We start from the raw sequence: 15606 nt of genomic DNA, 5'->3' as shown, positions 1-15606 counted from the left end.
AAGGAGTAAGCGTCTTTTAATTTCATGGCTGCAGTCACCATCTGCAGTGACTTTGGAGCCCAAAAAAATAAAGTCTGACACTGTTTCCACTGTTTCCCCATCTACTTCCCATGAAGTGATGGGACCAGATGCCATAATCTTCGTTTTCTGAATGTTGAGCTTTAAGCCAACTTTTCGCTCTCCTCTTTCACTTTCATCAACAGGCTTTTTAGTTCCTCTTCACTTTCTGCCATAAGGGTGGTGTCATCTGCATATCTGAGGTGATTGATATTTCTCCCAGCAATCTTGATTCCAGCTTGTGTTTCTTCCAGTCCAGCGTTTCTCATGATGTACTCTGCATAGAAGTTAAATAAGCAGGGTGACAATATACAGCCTTGACGTGCTCCTTTTCCTGTTTGGAACCAGTCTGTTGTTCCATGTCCAGTTCTAACTGTTGCTTCCTGACCTGCATACAGATTTCTCAAGAGGCAGGTCAGGTGGTCTGTATTCCCATCTCTTTCAGAGTTTTCCACAGTTTATTGTGATCCACACAGTCAAAGGCTTTGGCATAGTAGAGGAGGTCAAAAGGAGTCGGATGCTGACTGAGTGACTTTGACTTTCACTTTCAGGGGAAGGGAGAGACTAGAAGTGATTCTAAAGGGGTAGCACAAAGGATATGTGTGTGGTAATAGGATAAATCCATATCTTGATTGTGATGGTACATATAGGAAACTAAACAGGGAAAATATTACATAGACTTAAACACACACATTGTACCTATGTCAGTTTCCTAGTTTTTAAATGGTATTATAGTTGTATAATATATATACATAGGAGCTTCCCCAGTGGCTCAGAGGTTAAAGCGTCTGCCCACAATGCAGGAGGCCCAGGTTCAATCCCTGGGTCGGTAAGATTCCCTGGAGAAGGAAATGGCAACCCACTCCAGTATTCTTGCCTAGAGAATCCCATGGAGGGAGGAGCCTGGTAGGCTACAGTCCACGGGGTAGCAAAGAGTCGGACATGACTGAGCAACTTCACTTCACTTCACTTCATAGTTGTATAATGGGCTTCTCTGGTAGCTCAGCTGGTAAAGAATCCACCTTCAATAGAGGAGACTCTAGTTCAACTCCTGAGTCAGGAAAATCCCCTGGAGAAGGGATAGGCTACCCACTCCAGTATTCTTGGGCTTTCCTGGTGGCTCAGATGGTACAGAATATGCCTGAAGTGCATGAGACCTCAGTTTGATCACTGGGTTGGGAAGATTCCCTGGAAGAGGGCATGGCAACCACTCTATTATTCTTGCCTGGAGAATCCCCGTGGACAGAGGTACCTGGCGGGCTACAGTCCATGGGGTTGCAAAGAGTCAGACATGACTGAGCAACTAAGCACAGCACAGCATAGTTATATAATATAAAATCACTGGGAGAAAATAGATCAAATTTATCCAAGACTTCTCTCTACTAACTTTGGACTTTCCCGTCAATCTGTATTTATTTCAAAATAAAAAGTATAAAAAGAAAAAAGACTTCAATAGAAAAAGAACTAGAGAATGAGAAAAAGAGGGACAGACAGAGACACAAAACAGCAAGAATGGCAAAGAGAGAGAAAAGGAGAGAGGAAGCTGTTCAAAAGGGTAGAAGGTTCATGTTCACTAATGACATACTGGCTCCAGATCTTCTCCCCTCCCATAAACACAATGAATCTACACTTTCACACAGAAAAACTTCTTCTAAAAGAAATGTGGAAACTAGCTGGGTGAATCCTATACACAAGGTGAATAAGAAAAGCCCAAACTAAAATCATTGGAAGATGAAAAAATAAATAAATCATTAGAAGAGGGAGAGACAAAATCTCTATATAAAACCCACCCTTGGAGCCACAATAAAGAAGCAGGTGGGAAGTCACCACTGTCAGTTTCTCCTGGAGGAACAAAGTGCCCCACATCTGGGACCCTAACTTTGAAGACTTAACACCTGAGACTTGACCCTCCAAAACATAGAGCTCTGAAAGCCATGAAGCTTGTGTCCATGAAATCCGTGAGGCTATAAGGAACTGAGAAACAGTTCTTAACAGGCTCACCCAGACTCACTGTGGCCGTCTCTCCAGGGAACAGCACACAGACACAGACTGAAACCTCCAGCTTCTCCCTGAAAGAAGCCTATTTCCTTATCCTAAAAGCTAAGACTTCTAACACATATCTCGGGGTCAACTGCAATCCTCACCAAAACCTGAGACGCCAACAGGTGCCATCATCGTGCTCTCCCTCTGTCCCACCCCAGGTCACCAGTGTCTCTGTGAAAGGAGCTTGTGCACCTCTGTGGCCACCCAGGTTTTGTGGCTGCTGCCAGAGGACACACTCCTTATCATGTAGCCCAGGCCCCTGCCAGGGCTTGCGTTCCTGAGTCCAACAGGACAGTAGCAAACTAAAGAAAAGTTCCTAACTCTCTGCCTGTGCCCCGCAACTCCCCCCTCTCCTCCCACTTAGGGCTAAATGTGGAAGGAACTGACAGAAACTTGCATCTCCCAGTCTTCTGAAACAGGTAAGAGGGTAACAAGTAGGAAGACCAGGAGTCTCCAGTCGGAGGAAATAGGCTGCAAGTGTCAGACATTTTTTCTCACTCCCTTAAGAGGGAGAGGAAACAAACTACAAGTGTCAGACTTTTTTCTCTTAAAATTCTCTGTTGCCATGACGACACCTTTTTCCACCTGAATTTAACTTTTCTCAAACCTTGAGCTAACGCACGCATTTTTCTTATGGAAATGTTTTTCTTAAGCTATGTTCATGAAACCATGTTATCTTGCTTTGGAATTTGCCTTTCTTCAAAATGGTTCCACCTAACACTAACTTTTGGCTGATAATCACTCAACAAACCGGTATTCATATCAATTGTTTTATGGCTGGGGCATGACACACCTCCTGCCATCCTATCTCCAAAATGCATATTGCGGGAGAGGGGCCTGGTGAAACTCCATCAGCCTTCAGGTGTCTCTCTTATCTGATCAATACCTTTCTAACAGACAAAAAGCATCCTGCTAAACACTAGCAGGGGGGCACTCTCCATCCCCCTTCTGATGTCTATGTCAGAAGCTTTCTCTGTCCCTTGTTATACTTTAATAAAACTCTGCTATACAAAAGCTCTTGAGTGATCAAGCCTGGTCCCTGGTCCTGAAGTTAAATCTTCCTCGGAGATCACAAATCTCACATCATTCACCATTTCCCATCATTCATTCATAAGCGGTATACTTACATATTTGAAGTTATTACCTGATGGTCCAACTCCCAATCAGACTCTATCTAGATTCTGACTGAGATCCTCCGCTTTAGAAAATTAAGAGGTCTTGACAAACCTTCAAATGTTGGGAGCCACTAAGAATAAGGTGGAGCAGAAATATTCCACAACTGTTGACAAGCTACGCCCCTGCCTGAGAGAGAAAGCGGGGGACAGAGACAGTGGTAGACAGAGAAGGACTCTTCTTTAAGCTACTGGATTTTCATGGTCATCTTCTTATAGCAGCTTAGCCTTTAATTCAACTAATAGAGTTTTCCTCTCACATCTCTGGATTTTCCTCCCAATCTCAAGAAAAGTCTTAAAATTCTCTATGACCCAATCATTAAATGTTGAGCTGCCTCAACTTTGGTCATCAGTCTTCTTTCTCCAAAATCTCTCCTCATGTAATGTCCTTCATTCTTTTGGTTCCCAGGAGTAATGACCATTAGCAGTTGCCAGAAAATGAAAGTAGAATCTGGGTAATAAACTCTAACCTTCTTTTTGTCTTTTCCTTGGTGCTTAGTCTTGTTTCGCTTTCTCGTAGGGTACCTGGTACAGAGGCATTGTGCCCTAAACTTCAGCTCATTGTGCCCTAAACTGTGTGCAAAAGGGCTGTGAATGACAAATTCTAGATGGCGGCAGGAGGCCGTGTGCAGAGACACTGCACGTGGCACTGGGGTGTGGAGCCACAGGCAGGGCAGCTGCGCCTGCCCAGGGAGAACCCTGTGACCTGCTTCCCAGTGATGAGAGACCCCAATCATGCAACCTGAGGACGGGCTGTCCAGCAGAGGGCATATTCTAGATGGTGAGCTCCCATTTCTCATTTTATGACTAAAGGATAAAACTTCCCTTTGCTTCTACTTTTTTTTAATAGTATTTTTTTTATGTATTTAATTGACTATGGCAGATCTTAGTTGTGGCAAGCAGGACCTAGTTGCCCAAGCAAGGATCAAACCCAGGTCCCCTGCACTGAGAGTGTCTTAGCCACTGGGCCACCAGGGAAGTTCCTTTGCTTCTTCTGAGCTGACCTGTCTTGTTCTATTGGCACAATCAACACCCAGCAGAAGGACCATTTTTAGGGCCCAATTTCAAAGGGTTGGTAACAGTTGCAAATGTCTTTGACAGTCAAAACCTACAAAATTCTTATTTATGATCCAGAACATTTTTATAGGACCCCAGACTCTTGGTCATAGCCTAGGCTTTCCCAGAAAAGAGAATTTGAAACAAAGGTTTATGCACAAGCACTTAATGCAGAATGAGATACAGCATCAGGAGTGAAAGAAAGGGAACACAAGCAGAAGAAAAGCGGACTTGTCAAGGATACATTATCAAATTTGCTGTTAGTATGAAGTAACTAAGTGTTCAATCACGTTTGTCCCCCTGAAGCACGTCTTAGGAGACATCCAACAGATCCCCATCCCAGGAGAAAAAAAGGAGAAATAATCTGCTCGTCAGCCCCCATTTCCCATTAGTCAAATCTTCACTCTGAATCTGAGCAGTTCCATGTAGGGCACTTGCTGGTGACAGACCCCTCTGTGTCCCCACTTACTGCTTTGTTCTCTTTGTTTTTAATGTTTGGCCATGCTGCATGGCATGTAGATCTTAGTTTCCGGACCAGGGATGCAACCCTAGACTACTGCAGTGAAAGTGAGGACTCTTAACCACCGGGCCAACAGGAAAGACCTCCCACTGATTGGACTTTTTCTTTTGTTTTTGCTATGCTCAGTCTTTGTTGCGGCTCTTTCTTGCTCCATGCAGGCTTTGTCTAGCTGCGGTGCAAGGGCTTTTCATTGCTGTGGCTTCTCTTGTTGGGGACCACAGGCTCTAGGGCATGCCAGCTTCAGTAGTTGTGGCTCATGGGATCTAGAGTGCTGGCTGGGTAGCTGTGGTGCGCGGCCTTAGTTGCTCCACCCCATGTAGGAACTTCCTGGACCAGGAATGTAACTTGTGTTCACTGCATTGGCAGCAGGATTCTACCACTAGACCACCAGGGAAGGCCTTACTTATTGTTGACTGGGAAAAGAGGAAATACACTGTAACCTCCTAGACCCTCCAAGCAGAACAAAGAACAGACTCTAACAATTACTATTTATGGAGGTAAACAATGCACAAAGAAAGACAGGACAGGCAAGCAGGAGTAGCCATATCTTAAACAATAAATCATTCACAAGGACTTGGAAATTGGCCTTCCCCATATGAACATTCCAGGCCATCGTACTGGAACATAAGAGACCACATCAAAGAGATGGAAGCCATGACAACTGTAGCAATCTAGATCAGGAAGCCCTAAGTAGACCCAGAAGCCTAATGCAGGCATTTGAGTGAGTGGAGCCGAGACCAGAAGAACTGTCCAGCTAAACTTAGCCCAAATGCTGACACACATAATGGTGAGATAAATTAATGGTTGGTGTTTTAAGCAACTAAGTTTCGAAGTGATTTGTTATACAGAAGAAGCTAACTGATATCTACCCTTTGACATCTGAACACATGTGTTGGAGCAGTAACAGTTCTTAGGAAATGATAAAATGTTAATATTCCTTACATCATTTCAGTGGTTTCCTGTTCTTATTTTGGCTGTGATTTCATGTAATATATTCATATGTCATTTTGCAAATAGATGTGGAAATATGTACCTAAAAGGGAGTGCAAACAAGAAAAACCCTAGAACTTTAAAAACAATAACTACAAAACAGATGCTGTCAGAACACTGAATCAGTGTCTCTGGAAACTGAAATGAATACGTGAACCTAGAATTTGAACACTCACTTTTCAGAAGGAATGAAATAAACAAATTCCATTCAGAGTTGCCAAAGGAAATTTTAGATGACTCATGGGACACACATATATATCTAAATAGTTCTGGCGTTCAAAGTCTTTCCGTTAAACTGTCCTCCTAAGCCATCTTCTGGAGTCAGAATCCTTCCAAAGCACCTTCTTCATTGCCCCCTTCACATCCCTGTTCCTCAGCGTATATATGAGGGGGTTGGTCATGGGGATAATGACAGTGTAGAAGAGAGACATAAACTTGTCCTGATCCTGGGAGTTGTTGCTGCTGGGCTGAAAATACACAGAGATGGCTGTGCCAAAGAACAGGGAGACCACTGTGAGGTGCGATCCACATGTGCCAAACGCTTTTCTCTGCCCTGCAGTGGACTTTATTCTTAAGACCGCCCTGACAATCTGACCATAGGAGAACATGATTAATGAAACAGGTGTGAGAAGAATGATGACACTGCCAAAAAATGTCACATACACATTCATAGTGGTGTCAACACAGGCAAGTTTGAGAAAAGGAGGGATCTCACAAAAGAAGTGGGCTAATTTATTTCTCCCACAACGAGGTAAAAGGAAGACAAGCACTGTCTGCAATAAGGAGTTGGCAAAACCAGTGATCCATGAAGCAGAAGCCATCAGGGCACACAGACGAGGATGCATGATTGCTGTGTAGTGAAGGGGCCTGCAAACAGCTGCATAGCGGTCCAATGCCATAACTCCTAGGAGAATACATTCTGTACATCCCAATGCCAGAGAGATATACATTTGAACTACACAGCCACCAAAGGAGATGGATTTGTCTGCTCTGCTGAGATTAACTAGGAGCTGTGGAACAATGCTAGTTGTGTAGCACATGTCCAGAAAGCTCAAGTTAGACAGGAAAAAGTACATAGGAGTGTGGAGACGTGGATCCAAGTAGGACAATGCAATGATGGTTGTGTTTCCCAGCAAAGTGAAGATGTAGAAGATCAAAAGGACCACAAAGAGGACTGACTCAAGCTGAAGCCTGTCAGAGAAGCCCAGTAAGATAAATCCAGTGAAAGAACTTTCATTTTTCTGTTCCATCTTTGCTAGCACATGGCTCCTGTCAAATCAAGCGTTTAGCAATTTATTAAAAATATCTTCCAAAAAAGCAAAGAGATGAAGAGGAAAATCTATCATTTTCAAAGACATGGTCATGCGATTTTATATGCAACTATTTGAATAAATGATGTATTCATTGAAATTAATATATCATAAATCAATTAGTTCTTTACTATTCACAAAAATTACATATTGAATTTAATATAAGAAAATAATAATAATAAAATCAAGTCATGAACCTTGGTTTGAATCAATCATAAATATAAAATGCCTGTTTTGGATTGAGTTTAAAGGATGAAAGTATGATGATTATTTATGTACATCTTAGAGAAAGTGGGAATGAGGGAAAATCAAGGAAGAGTGATTAGAAAGAGTAAGAAAATGTAGACAAAGGGAGAAACTTTATTTTAAATATGTATCTCATAATTCTACATAACTTGATTTGCACATACCTCACATGTAATAGAACAATACAAAATGATCTCTAAAATGCATTCAGATATAGAAATTTATGAGCTAGAATGTACTTATACAAAGGATTATATTACATTCAATGTATCACTAAGATACTTTCTCATAGATACATTCTGGCAAAAGTTATCTCTACTCCTAATGCATTATATATATTATATATATATTATATATATTATATATTTGTGAATGCTATATCCTTGTCTTTTTGTATAGTAGTAAAAAATAAATTGCTCAGAGCCTGAAAATATCATCTTCGATTATAGTGCTCAACTTTTGTCCTTGAGATACCTAAGATTTCTATACCAATTTAACAAGAACTCCAATAATTTATTCATTGTGCATAATCAGTTCACGGGCTTCCCTGTTGGTTCAGTGGTAAAGAAACCGCCTGCCAATGCAGGAGATGCAGGAAAGGCAGGTTCAGTCCCTGGATCGGGAAGATAACTTAAAGAAGAAAATGGAAACCCACTTCAGTACAGAGAATCCTTTCAGGCTACAATCCACAAGGTCAAAACGAGTTGGGCTTTACTCAGTGACTAAACAAAAGTAGTCACTTCACAACAGAATTTCAAACTCCAGTGACCAGAACTTACCTCTTCTTTCTGCTGATTTCAGTTTCATATATTACTGACAACTAAAATGTCTGGAATTCCTATAGGAGATAGGATTATTCACTATCAACATTCTAATGACAATGAAGAACACATAAATGAGGAGGCAATGGATCTATCACAGCCTCAGAAATAACACTTCTAATCACTATGGACAGAGGTTGGCCAGGTTGGGGAAAAGAGGCTGAAATGGGAATTCCTTTGCATGCTGTTTATTGAGTGAATGTCCTCAAGACAAAGAGAATCAGGGAAGCAAAACAGAGCAGACAAACGTGTTAAGCAAGGATGTGATCTCAAATGGAATACATGAACATGATCTCATAGAAAGCTGGAAAATGAGCTTTTTCAGAGCTGTCTGCTGATAAAAATACTGTATCTTCACTTACACAATCACTGCTACCCACGTGCTGCTACCTGAGTGTTTCAAGCGGGGCAGAAAAGAACTGAATTTTAAATTTAATTTTAATTCAGATTAATTTAAATACCTATTTATTTAAATGTGACTAGTTACTACTGTACAGAATAACAAGCTGTAGAGCATGCTTTGTGTCAGATTTAGTTCCACCTTGACAAAAAGGCAGCCTTTTATAAATCTCACCAGTCTGTCATTGACTACAAGCTGCCCCAACCATATTCAGAACTTCTGGCAATGTGGCTCCATTCAACTGATGGCAATTTTCTAAAGAAGGAAATGGCTGTGAAGCTGTCAGTCAATACTCATGACAAATATGGTGTGGATCAGTGCAGCAGCCAGTACAAAATATCTGAGCTGGACACTGAAACATTCACAAAAAATGAAAGTCCATTCATACAAAATGTACAGTCCATTCATAAGTGTGTTGCAAGGATGAAGGACAGTCACCAGTGTACATTACACATCACCTTGTCATTTGCCTAATTTACCAATAAATTAAACCTTCAGATCACCTTTTGTGACCCATGTTTCTCCTCTCAAATTGGTGTTTCTCCTCAACTGAAGAATGATCATTTTTCATTAACAATAAATTTTAAAATGCATTGACACAATAACCATGAAATGGACATTCATTGTTGTAACTGCAAAACTAGTGTGTGGAAAAGTACACATGTTCATTTCTTTAAGAAAATAAACATTTTAAAATGATAGATATTGACAATACACTTTAAGAAACCTTCTGTAATTTCAGAGAAAATAGGAGCTGAGGAAAAAATGAAAGTGTATAGTCTAATATGTTCACATTCACATATGTGCTATTACTCAATTACTGAAGGACATGTTTTATGACAGCCAAATATCCTGAATTTAAATTGCTCCATATATCCATACTGAGACATAATGAATACACTACAATACGATGAAATGTCTAAGAAAAAATGTTGGCTTCCATAAGGAACAGTTAAGTTCTTAAAGTTGGTGAATTTTTATAGGAATTTCTGTTTCTTTTACCAACTGACATGTACATTACTCAGTGTAACCTTTAAAGAACACTTGTAACTGAAAACAAGTTAACTTACCAATTCCTAAAGTGCTACAGAGATCAAGTTCCAGTCCTCTCAGTGTTATTCACCTTATGTGAGTGTCCTAAGCTGTTCCCTACCTCATTTCCAAGTTCCTGCCTTTAATACAGCACTGGGCATAGGAACCTGGGTATGTAGACTAAGGATGCAGGTTGCATGCAATGAGTACATAAGTTGACTATACCAGCTTTGGAATATCCTTAAGTTTTCCTTAAGTAAGAAGATGCTTTCTCTTGATAACTTCAAATACCTTCACAAGGTACTGAAGATCAGCATTGCGTCTAGCTGGTAGGATGACATAGGAAGGCAATTTCAAACTCTCAGGATTCCTTCTGAATATAATGTTTGGCTCTATGATGGAGAGCTCATTATGAAAGCATGAGATTGGCATGAAACTGCAGCAAAACTAGCCTGGTGAAAATGGCTTACCTGGCTGAAGTCTCTGGGGAATGTTTGTCCTATACCATTAATTAGCTGATGTTGCCTAGCTGCCCAGAGATGACAATCCTCAGGGAAAATGAGTATCAAGGAGAAAGTAAGAGGAAACTTAATCTGCCTCTTTTATAACTTCTCATAAATGACAGACCTTAGATAATTCCTTAAACTTCCCAGTTATCTTAGCTCTCCTCCTTTAATGGCCTAGATATTTTACTAAACACTGAAGACTTTTTTATACAATTGCAAAAAAAAATTCTCCATATATAAATAAGAACTCATCAGTCACTTAATTTTAGATGCAAATTAATTTTTATCTAATATTCATAACCAATTTTTAGGGATCACAGAGTTACCAATTCAGTTCAGTACAGTTTAGTTGCTCACTTGTGTCTGACTCCTTGCTACCCCATCAACTGCAGCACACCAGGCCTCCCTGTCCATCACCAACTCGCAGATCTTACCCAAACTCATGTGCACTGAGTCAGCGATGCCATCCAGCCATCTCATCCTCTGTTGTCCCCCTCTTCTGCTTCAATCTTTCCCAACATCAGGGTCTTTTAAAATGAGTCAGCTGTTCACATCAGGTAGCCAAAATAGTGGAGCTTCAATATCACTCTTTCCAATGAACACCCAGGGTAGATCTCCTTTAGGATGGATTGGTTGGATCTCCTTGCAGTCCAAGGGGCTCTCAAGAGTCTTCTCCAACACCACAGTTCAAAAGCATCAGTTCTTCTGTGCTCAACTGTCTTTACAGTGCAACTCTGCCATCTGTACATGACTACTGGAAAAACCATAGCCTTGACTAGACGGACCTTTGTTGGCAAAGTAATGTCTCTGCTTTTAATATGCTATCTAGGCTGGTCATAACTTTCCTTCCAAGGAGTAAGTGTCTTTTAACCAATTAGGCAGTGTCTACCTAATCTTTAAGGTAAATATATTAAAGGTCAACCTCTTGAGAAACCTGTATGCAGGTCAGGAAGCAACAGTTAGAACTGGACATGGAACAACAGACTGGTTCCAAATAGGAAAAGGAGTACATCAAGGCTGTATATTTTCACCCTGCTTATTTAACTTATATGCAGAATACATCAGGAGAAACGCTGGGCTGGAAGAAACACAAGCTGGAATCAAGATTGCTGGGAGAAATATCAATAATCTCAGATATGCAGATGACACCACCCTTATGGCAGAAAGTGAAGAAGAACTAAAGAGTCTCTTAATGAAAGTGAAAGAGGATAGTGAAAAAGTTGGCTTAAAGCTCAACATTCAGAAAACGAAGATCATGGCATCCGGTCCCATCACCCCATGGGAAATAGATGGAGAAACAGTGGAAACAGGGGCTGACTTTATTTTTCTGGACTCCAAAATCACTGCAGATGGTGATTGCAGCCATGAAATTAAAAGACACTTACTCCTTGGAAGGAAAGTTATGACCATCATAGACAGCATATTAAAAAGCAGAGACATTACTTTGTCAACAAAAGTCCGTCTAGTCAAGGCTATGGTTTCTCCAGTGGTCATGTATGTATGTGAGAGTTGGAGATGTGGGCCTCCAAAACATACTTCTGAAAGTCAATGCAGTTTGTGTCCATGAAATCCATGAGGCTATAAGGAACTGAGAAACAGGCTCACCCAGACTCACTGTGGCTATCTCTCCAGGGCACAGCACACAGACACAGACTGAAACCTCCAGCTTCTCCCTGAAAGAAGCCTATTTCCTTATCTTCAAAGCTCAGACTTCTTACACATATCTAGGGGTCAACTGCAATCCTCACCAAATACCTGAGAAGCCAACAGGTGCCATCATCATGCCCTCCCTCTGTCCCACCCCAGGTCACCGGTGTCTCTGTGGAAAGAGTTTGTGCACACATATGGCAGCCCAGGGGTTGTGGTTGCTGCCAGAGGGCACACTCCCTGATTACCTGGTTCAGTGGCTTGCATTCCTGGGTCCAACAGGACAGTAGCAAAAAAAGAAACAGCCTGTAACTGGCTACCTGTACCTGCCCACCCAGGGCTCAGTATGGAGGGAGCAGAGAGAAACACCCATCTCCCAGTCTTCTCCTGAAACAGGTATCATTGCGTATTTGAAAAGCTATTGTCTCAGGTTTTTGTAGATTGCCTATGATGGCAATGATTACCTTGCCCTGAATGAGGACCTGTGCTCCTGGACCGCAGTGGACAGGGCGGCTCAAATCTCCAAGCTCAAGCTTGAGCAGGGCGGTGCTGTGGGTCACAGTAGGAACTACCTGGATGGGGACTGCAGAGGGTGGCTCCACAGACACCTGGAGAATGGGAAGGACACACTGCGGCGTGCAAGTACGACGGGCGCGAGGCCTCCCTGATCCCCCCTAGGGCTGGACCTGGGTTCCAAGGAGAAGAAAGTGGGTCCTTGTAGAAACAGGGTCCTGGCTTCTTGTCAGGAGAGGGAGAAATCTACCCAGGTTTTCATATTCTGTACAAGAGAGTGACTGACCAGTGGCCCCACTTCTCTGAAGGACAATTAAGGAATCCAGTCTCTTTGGGGAAGAAGCAGGAACCCATCCCTGAGATAACTGGTCAGCGGTGCCCCTTCCCCCTGGGTGCCATCTTGTGAACCATGACTGTCTCTCAGGGCCAGGTCTCACCCTAAGAACATGTTTGGAGGCCTGACTCCAGCTTTTCTGAGTCATTCAGCCTCCACCCAAGTCAGGACCATGACTCTGTATTCACTCCCTTACATGGTACCTCCTACCTTGGCTCTCACCGTGACTTCAGAACTTTCCAAGGATTCCAGAACATGCCCAGACCTCCGAGTTCAGGCTGGTATCTGGTGTTTGTGCTGCTTCTTTTCAAACCCACTGTCCTGTTTATTCTCAGGATGGTCACAGGATGCTGCTTCAGGGACCCATGGAGGTAACACTAAGTGGGAATTTTCTGATTCATCCTCCATAGACCCTCCAAAGACACATGTGACCCAGCACCCCATCTCTGACCATGAGGTCTCCCTGAGATGCTGGGCCCTGGGCTTCTACCCTGAGATCTCACTGACCTGGCAGCGTGACACGGAGGACCAGACCGAGGACATGGAGCTTGTAGAGCCCAGCCTTCAGGGAATGGAAGCTTCCAGGAATGGGCAGCTCTAGTAGGCCCTTCTGGAGAGGAGCAGAGAATCACATGCAATGCGCAGCACAAGGGGCTTCAGGAGACCCTCGCGCTGAGATGGGGTAAGGAGGAGGCTGCGGTGGAGCTTCTTCTCAGATAAAGCTGGAGCCTTTCTGGACCCCTTCAGCAAGGTCAGGACTCAAACCTGAGGTCTGGGGCCCTTCTCTTTCCTCCACAGAACCTCCTCAGCTCGCCGTCCCCAACATAGGCATCTTTGTGAGTCTGGTTCTTCTCGTGGTCACTGGAGCTGGGATCTGGAGGAAGAAGCGCTCAGGTAGGGAAGGGATGGAGGGATCTGAGATTTCTTGTCTCACTGGGAGTTTCAAACTCAGGTAAAAGTTTACCTGCCTGGTTTTTGGAAAGTACCCTCCACACACACATGTGGATTCTGAGTTAATGCTAACACTGACCCTTTTGTAAAGTACATGTGAAAATGTAAGACAGATTTTTCACCTTGTAATTCCAGTTGGGGGCCTGTCTCTCAGCACATGAAGATCAGAGGCGAGGGTCCCTGCTGAGGACAGACCTCCAGGAGGGCAGTTGGTCCAGTCATCCCAACAGAACCTTTCTTCAGTCTCCTGATTTTGTCCTGGATTTTGGCCACATTTCCATAAAGTTCTGTGGGTTCCAGGATTAGGGGGTTCCTCTAGGATCTCATGACTCAGTCTTCTCCATGGCCTCGCATGTGATATTTTCTTCTTGCAGGTGAAAAAGCAGGGAGCTACACTCAGGCTGCAGGTAAGTACAGAGGGGATGTGATTCCTGAGACCCGTGTGAGAGTGCAGACAGGAGGCCATGGGGGACAGACCCTCCTCAAAATTCCTTCTCTAAGTTTCTCTCCTGTGGATTCTGACCACATCCTGGTTTTGTTCTCCTCCAGGCACTGATGGTGCCTAGGGCTCTGATGTGTTTCTCACGGTTCCTAAAGGTGAGACCCTGGGGCATCTAGATTGGGAGAGGAGTTGGAGCAGAGGGGACACACTGGGTGGCAGGGGTCTCTGAGTGGGACTTGTGAGCGTGTAGGGGGCTGTGGAGAATGTCAGCCCTTACATGACCAACCTGAACTGGTTCATGATTATTTTCTCTCATAGTGTGAGACAGCTGTCTTGTGGGGACTGAGTGATGCTCTGTCCCATTTTGTGACATCAGATTCCGGGACCCCTCTTTCTGCAGCAGCATCTGAATGTGTCTGTGCTCCTATTAGCATAACATGAGGAGTTGGGGAGACTGGTCACCCCTGCCCACCACACCCCCTCCCCACACTTGACCTGCGTTCTCCTCCCTGATCCACTGTCCTGTTCCAGCAGAGACAGAGCTGGACCCTCTCCATCGCTGTCTTCACTTCGTGTGCACTGAGTAATTGTGTCATATTTCCTTTGAAACTAAAATCTATTTATATGAAAGTTTTTTCTAACTGGTGCTGTGAAGGTTTGTAGGGATAACAAATGAGAGGCTTCTAAAGTTTGAGAGAGAAAGTACATGGAAGCACTGAGAACCTTCCAGAATTGTTATGCTTCCTGTGCTCAGTCTGTTGCAGGAGGTACAGGAGGAGGCTGTGAGGAGCTGAGCATGGTCAGGGCCTGTGCCCAGCCAGTGGTCAGTGTATTGTGGCTTTATGTGGTCAGTCTTGGCTGGGTCATCTTCTCAGCTGCTTTTTCTTTGTCCTTTCAGTGGCTCCCTGTCCCACCAGGACCTGTGTTCTTATGAACTCGAACTCACCTGGGCCTTGTTCTGTCTCTAGGACTATAGGCAGTCAAGATTTCCCATAACCAGGTCAGCCTAGCTCATGCTAGGTCCTGCCTGCATGCCTTTCTTTGTGTTTATGTGTTTATATTTTGCTTATTTCATTTATTTTTGAATAATGACTGTTCTTTTTCATGTGTAGAGTTCTGGTCTCATTCTGCCTTGGGTGTCCTCATCTCTGACTGCAGCAGGAGTCATTTTCACTAATGATTATCCTCACAAGACAAAGAGGTCCCTGTACACAGGATCTCAGTGGTATCAAGAGAGAAATTGTCATCTCTCCCAGCTCTAAGACTGTTTCCTGGATTCCTCTTTCCATTCTTTCTGCATCCTTTATAAGGAACCAGATTTGGGGATTAGCATAGAGGACAGACCTAGTTGTTTCACATTTTGTCTTAATTCTTGCTGGATTTCTACCTTCTCTGCATCTTGGTCCTCCCTCTCTGCCCTTAGATCTAGTAATCCTAGTGCTGGCTCCAATCCAAGCTCATGGGGATTTATAAAGCAGCATCTAATAGATTCACAGTAGGTTGGAATATAGGACATACAAACCTGATATCATCTTTTCTGAAGAGAAAATATCATTATATGTAGAG

The 15606-nt window shown here is 43.2% G+C and overlaps 1 protein-coding gene and 1 pseudogene across 1 annotated transcript; one reads left to right on the top strand and one right to left on the bottom strand.

Moving 5' to 3' along the window:
* Window positions 1–6128: 6128 nt before the first annotated feature.
* On the bottom strand, window positions 6129–7088 carry LOC105603933 (putative olfactory receptor 2B8). The gene has a single exon (XM_042236853.1). The coding sequence runs from the start codon at window positions 7086–7088 to the stop codon at window positions 6129–6131; it is 960 nt and encodes a 319-aa protein (XP_042092787.1).
* Window positions 7089–10186: 3098 nt separating this feature from the next.
* Window positions 10187–14481, top strand: LOC114109579 (BOLA class I histocompatibility antigen, alpha chain BL3-7-like; annotated as a pseudogene).
* Window positions 14482–15606: the final 1125 nt, after the last annotated feature.

This window comes from Ovis aries, chromosome 20 (genome assembly GCF_016772045.2).
Source record: "Ovis aries strain OAR_USU_Benz2616 breed Rambouillet chromosome 20, ARS-UI_Ramb_v3.0, whole genome shotgun sequence".
NCBI classification, from domain to species: domain Eukaryota; kingdom Metazoa; phylum Chordata; class Mammalia; order Artiodactyla; family Bovidae; genus Ovis; species Ovis aries.
This window is presented reverse-complemented; position numbering and strand designations above follow the sequence as displayed.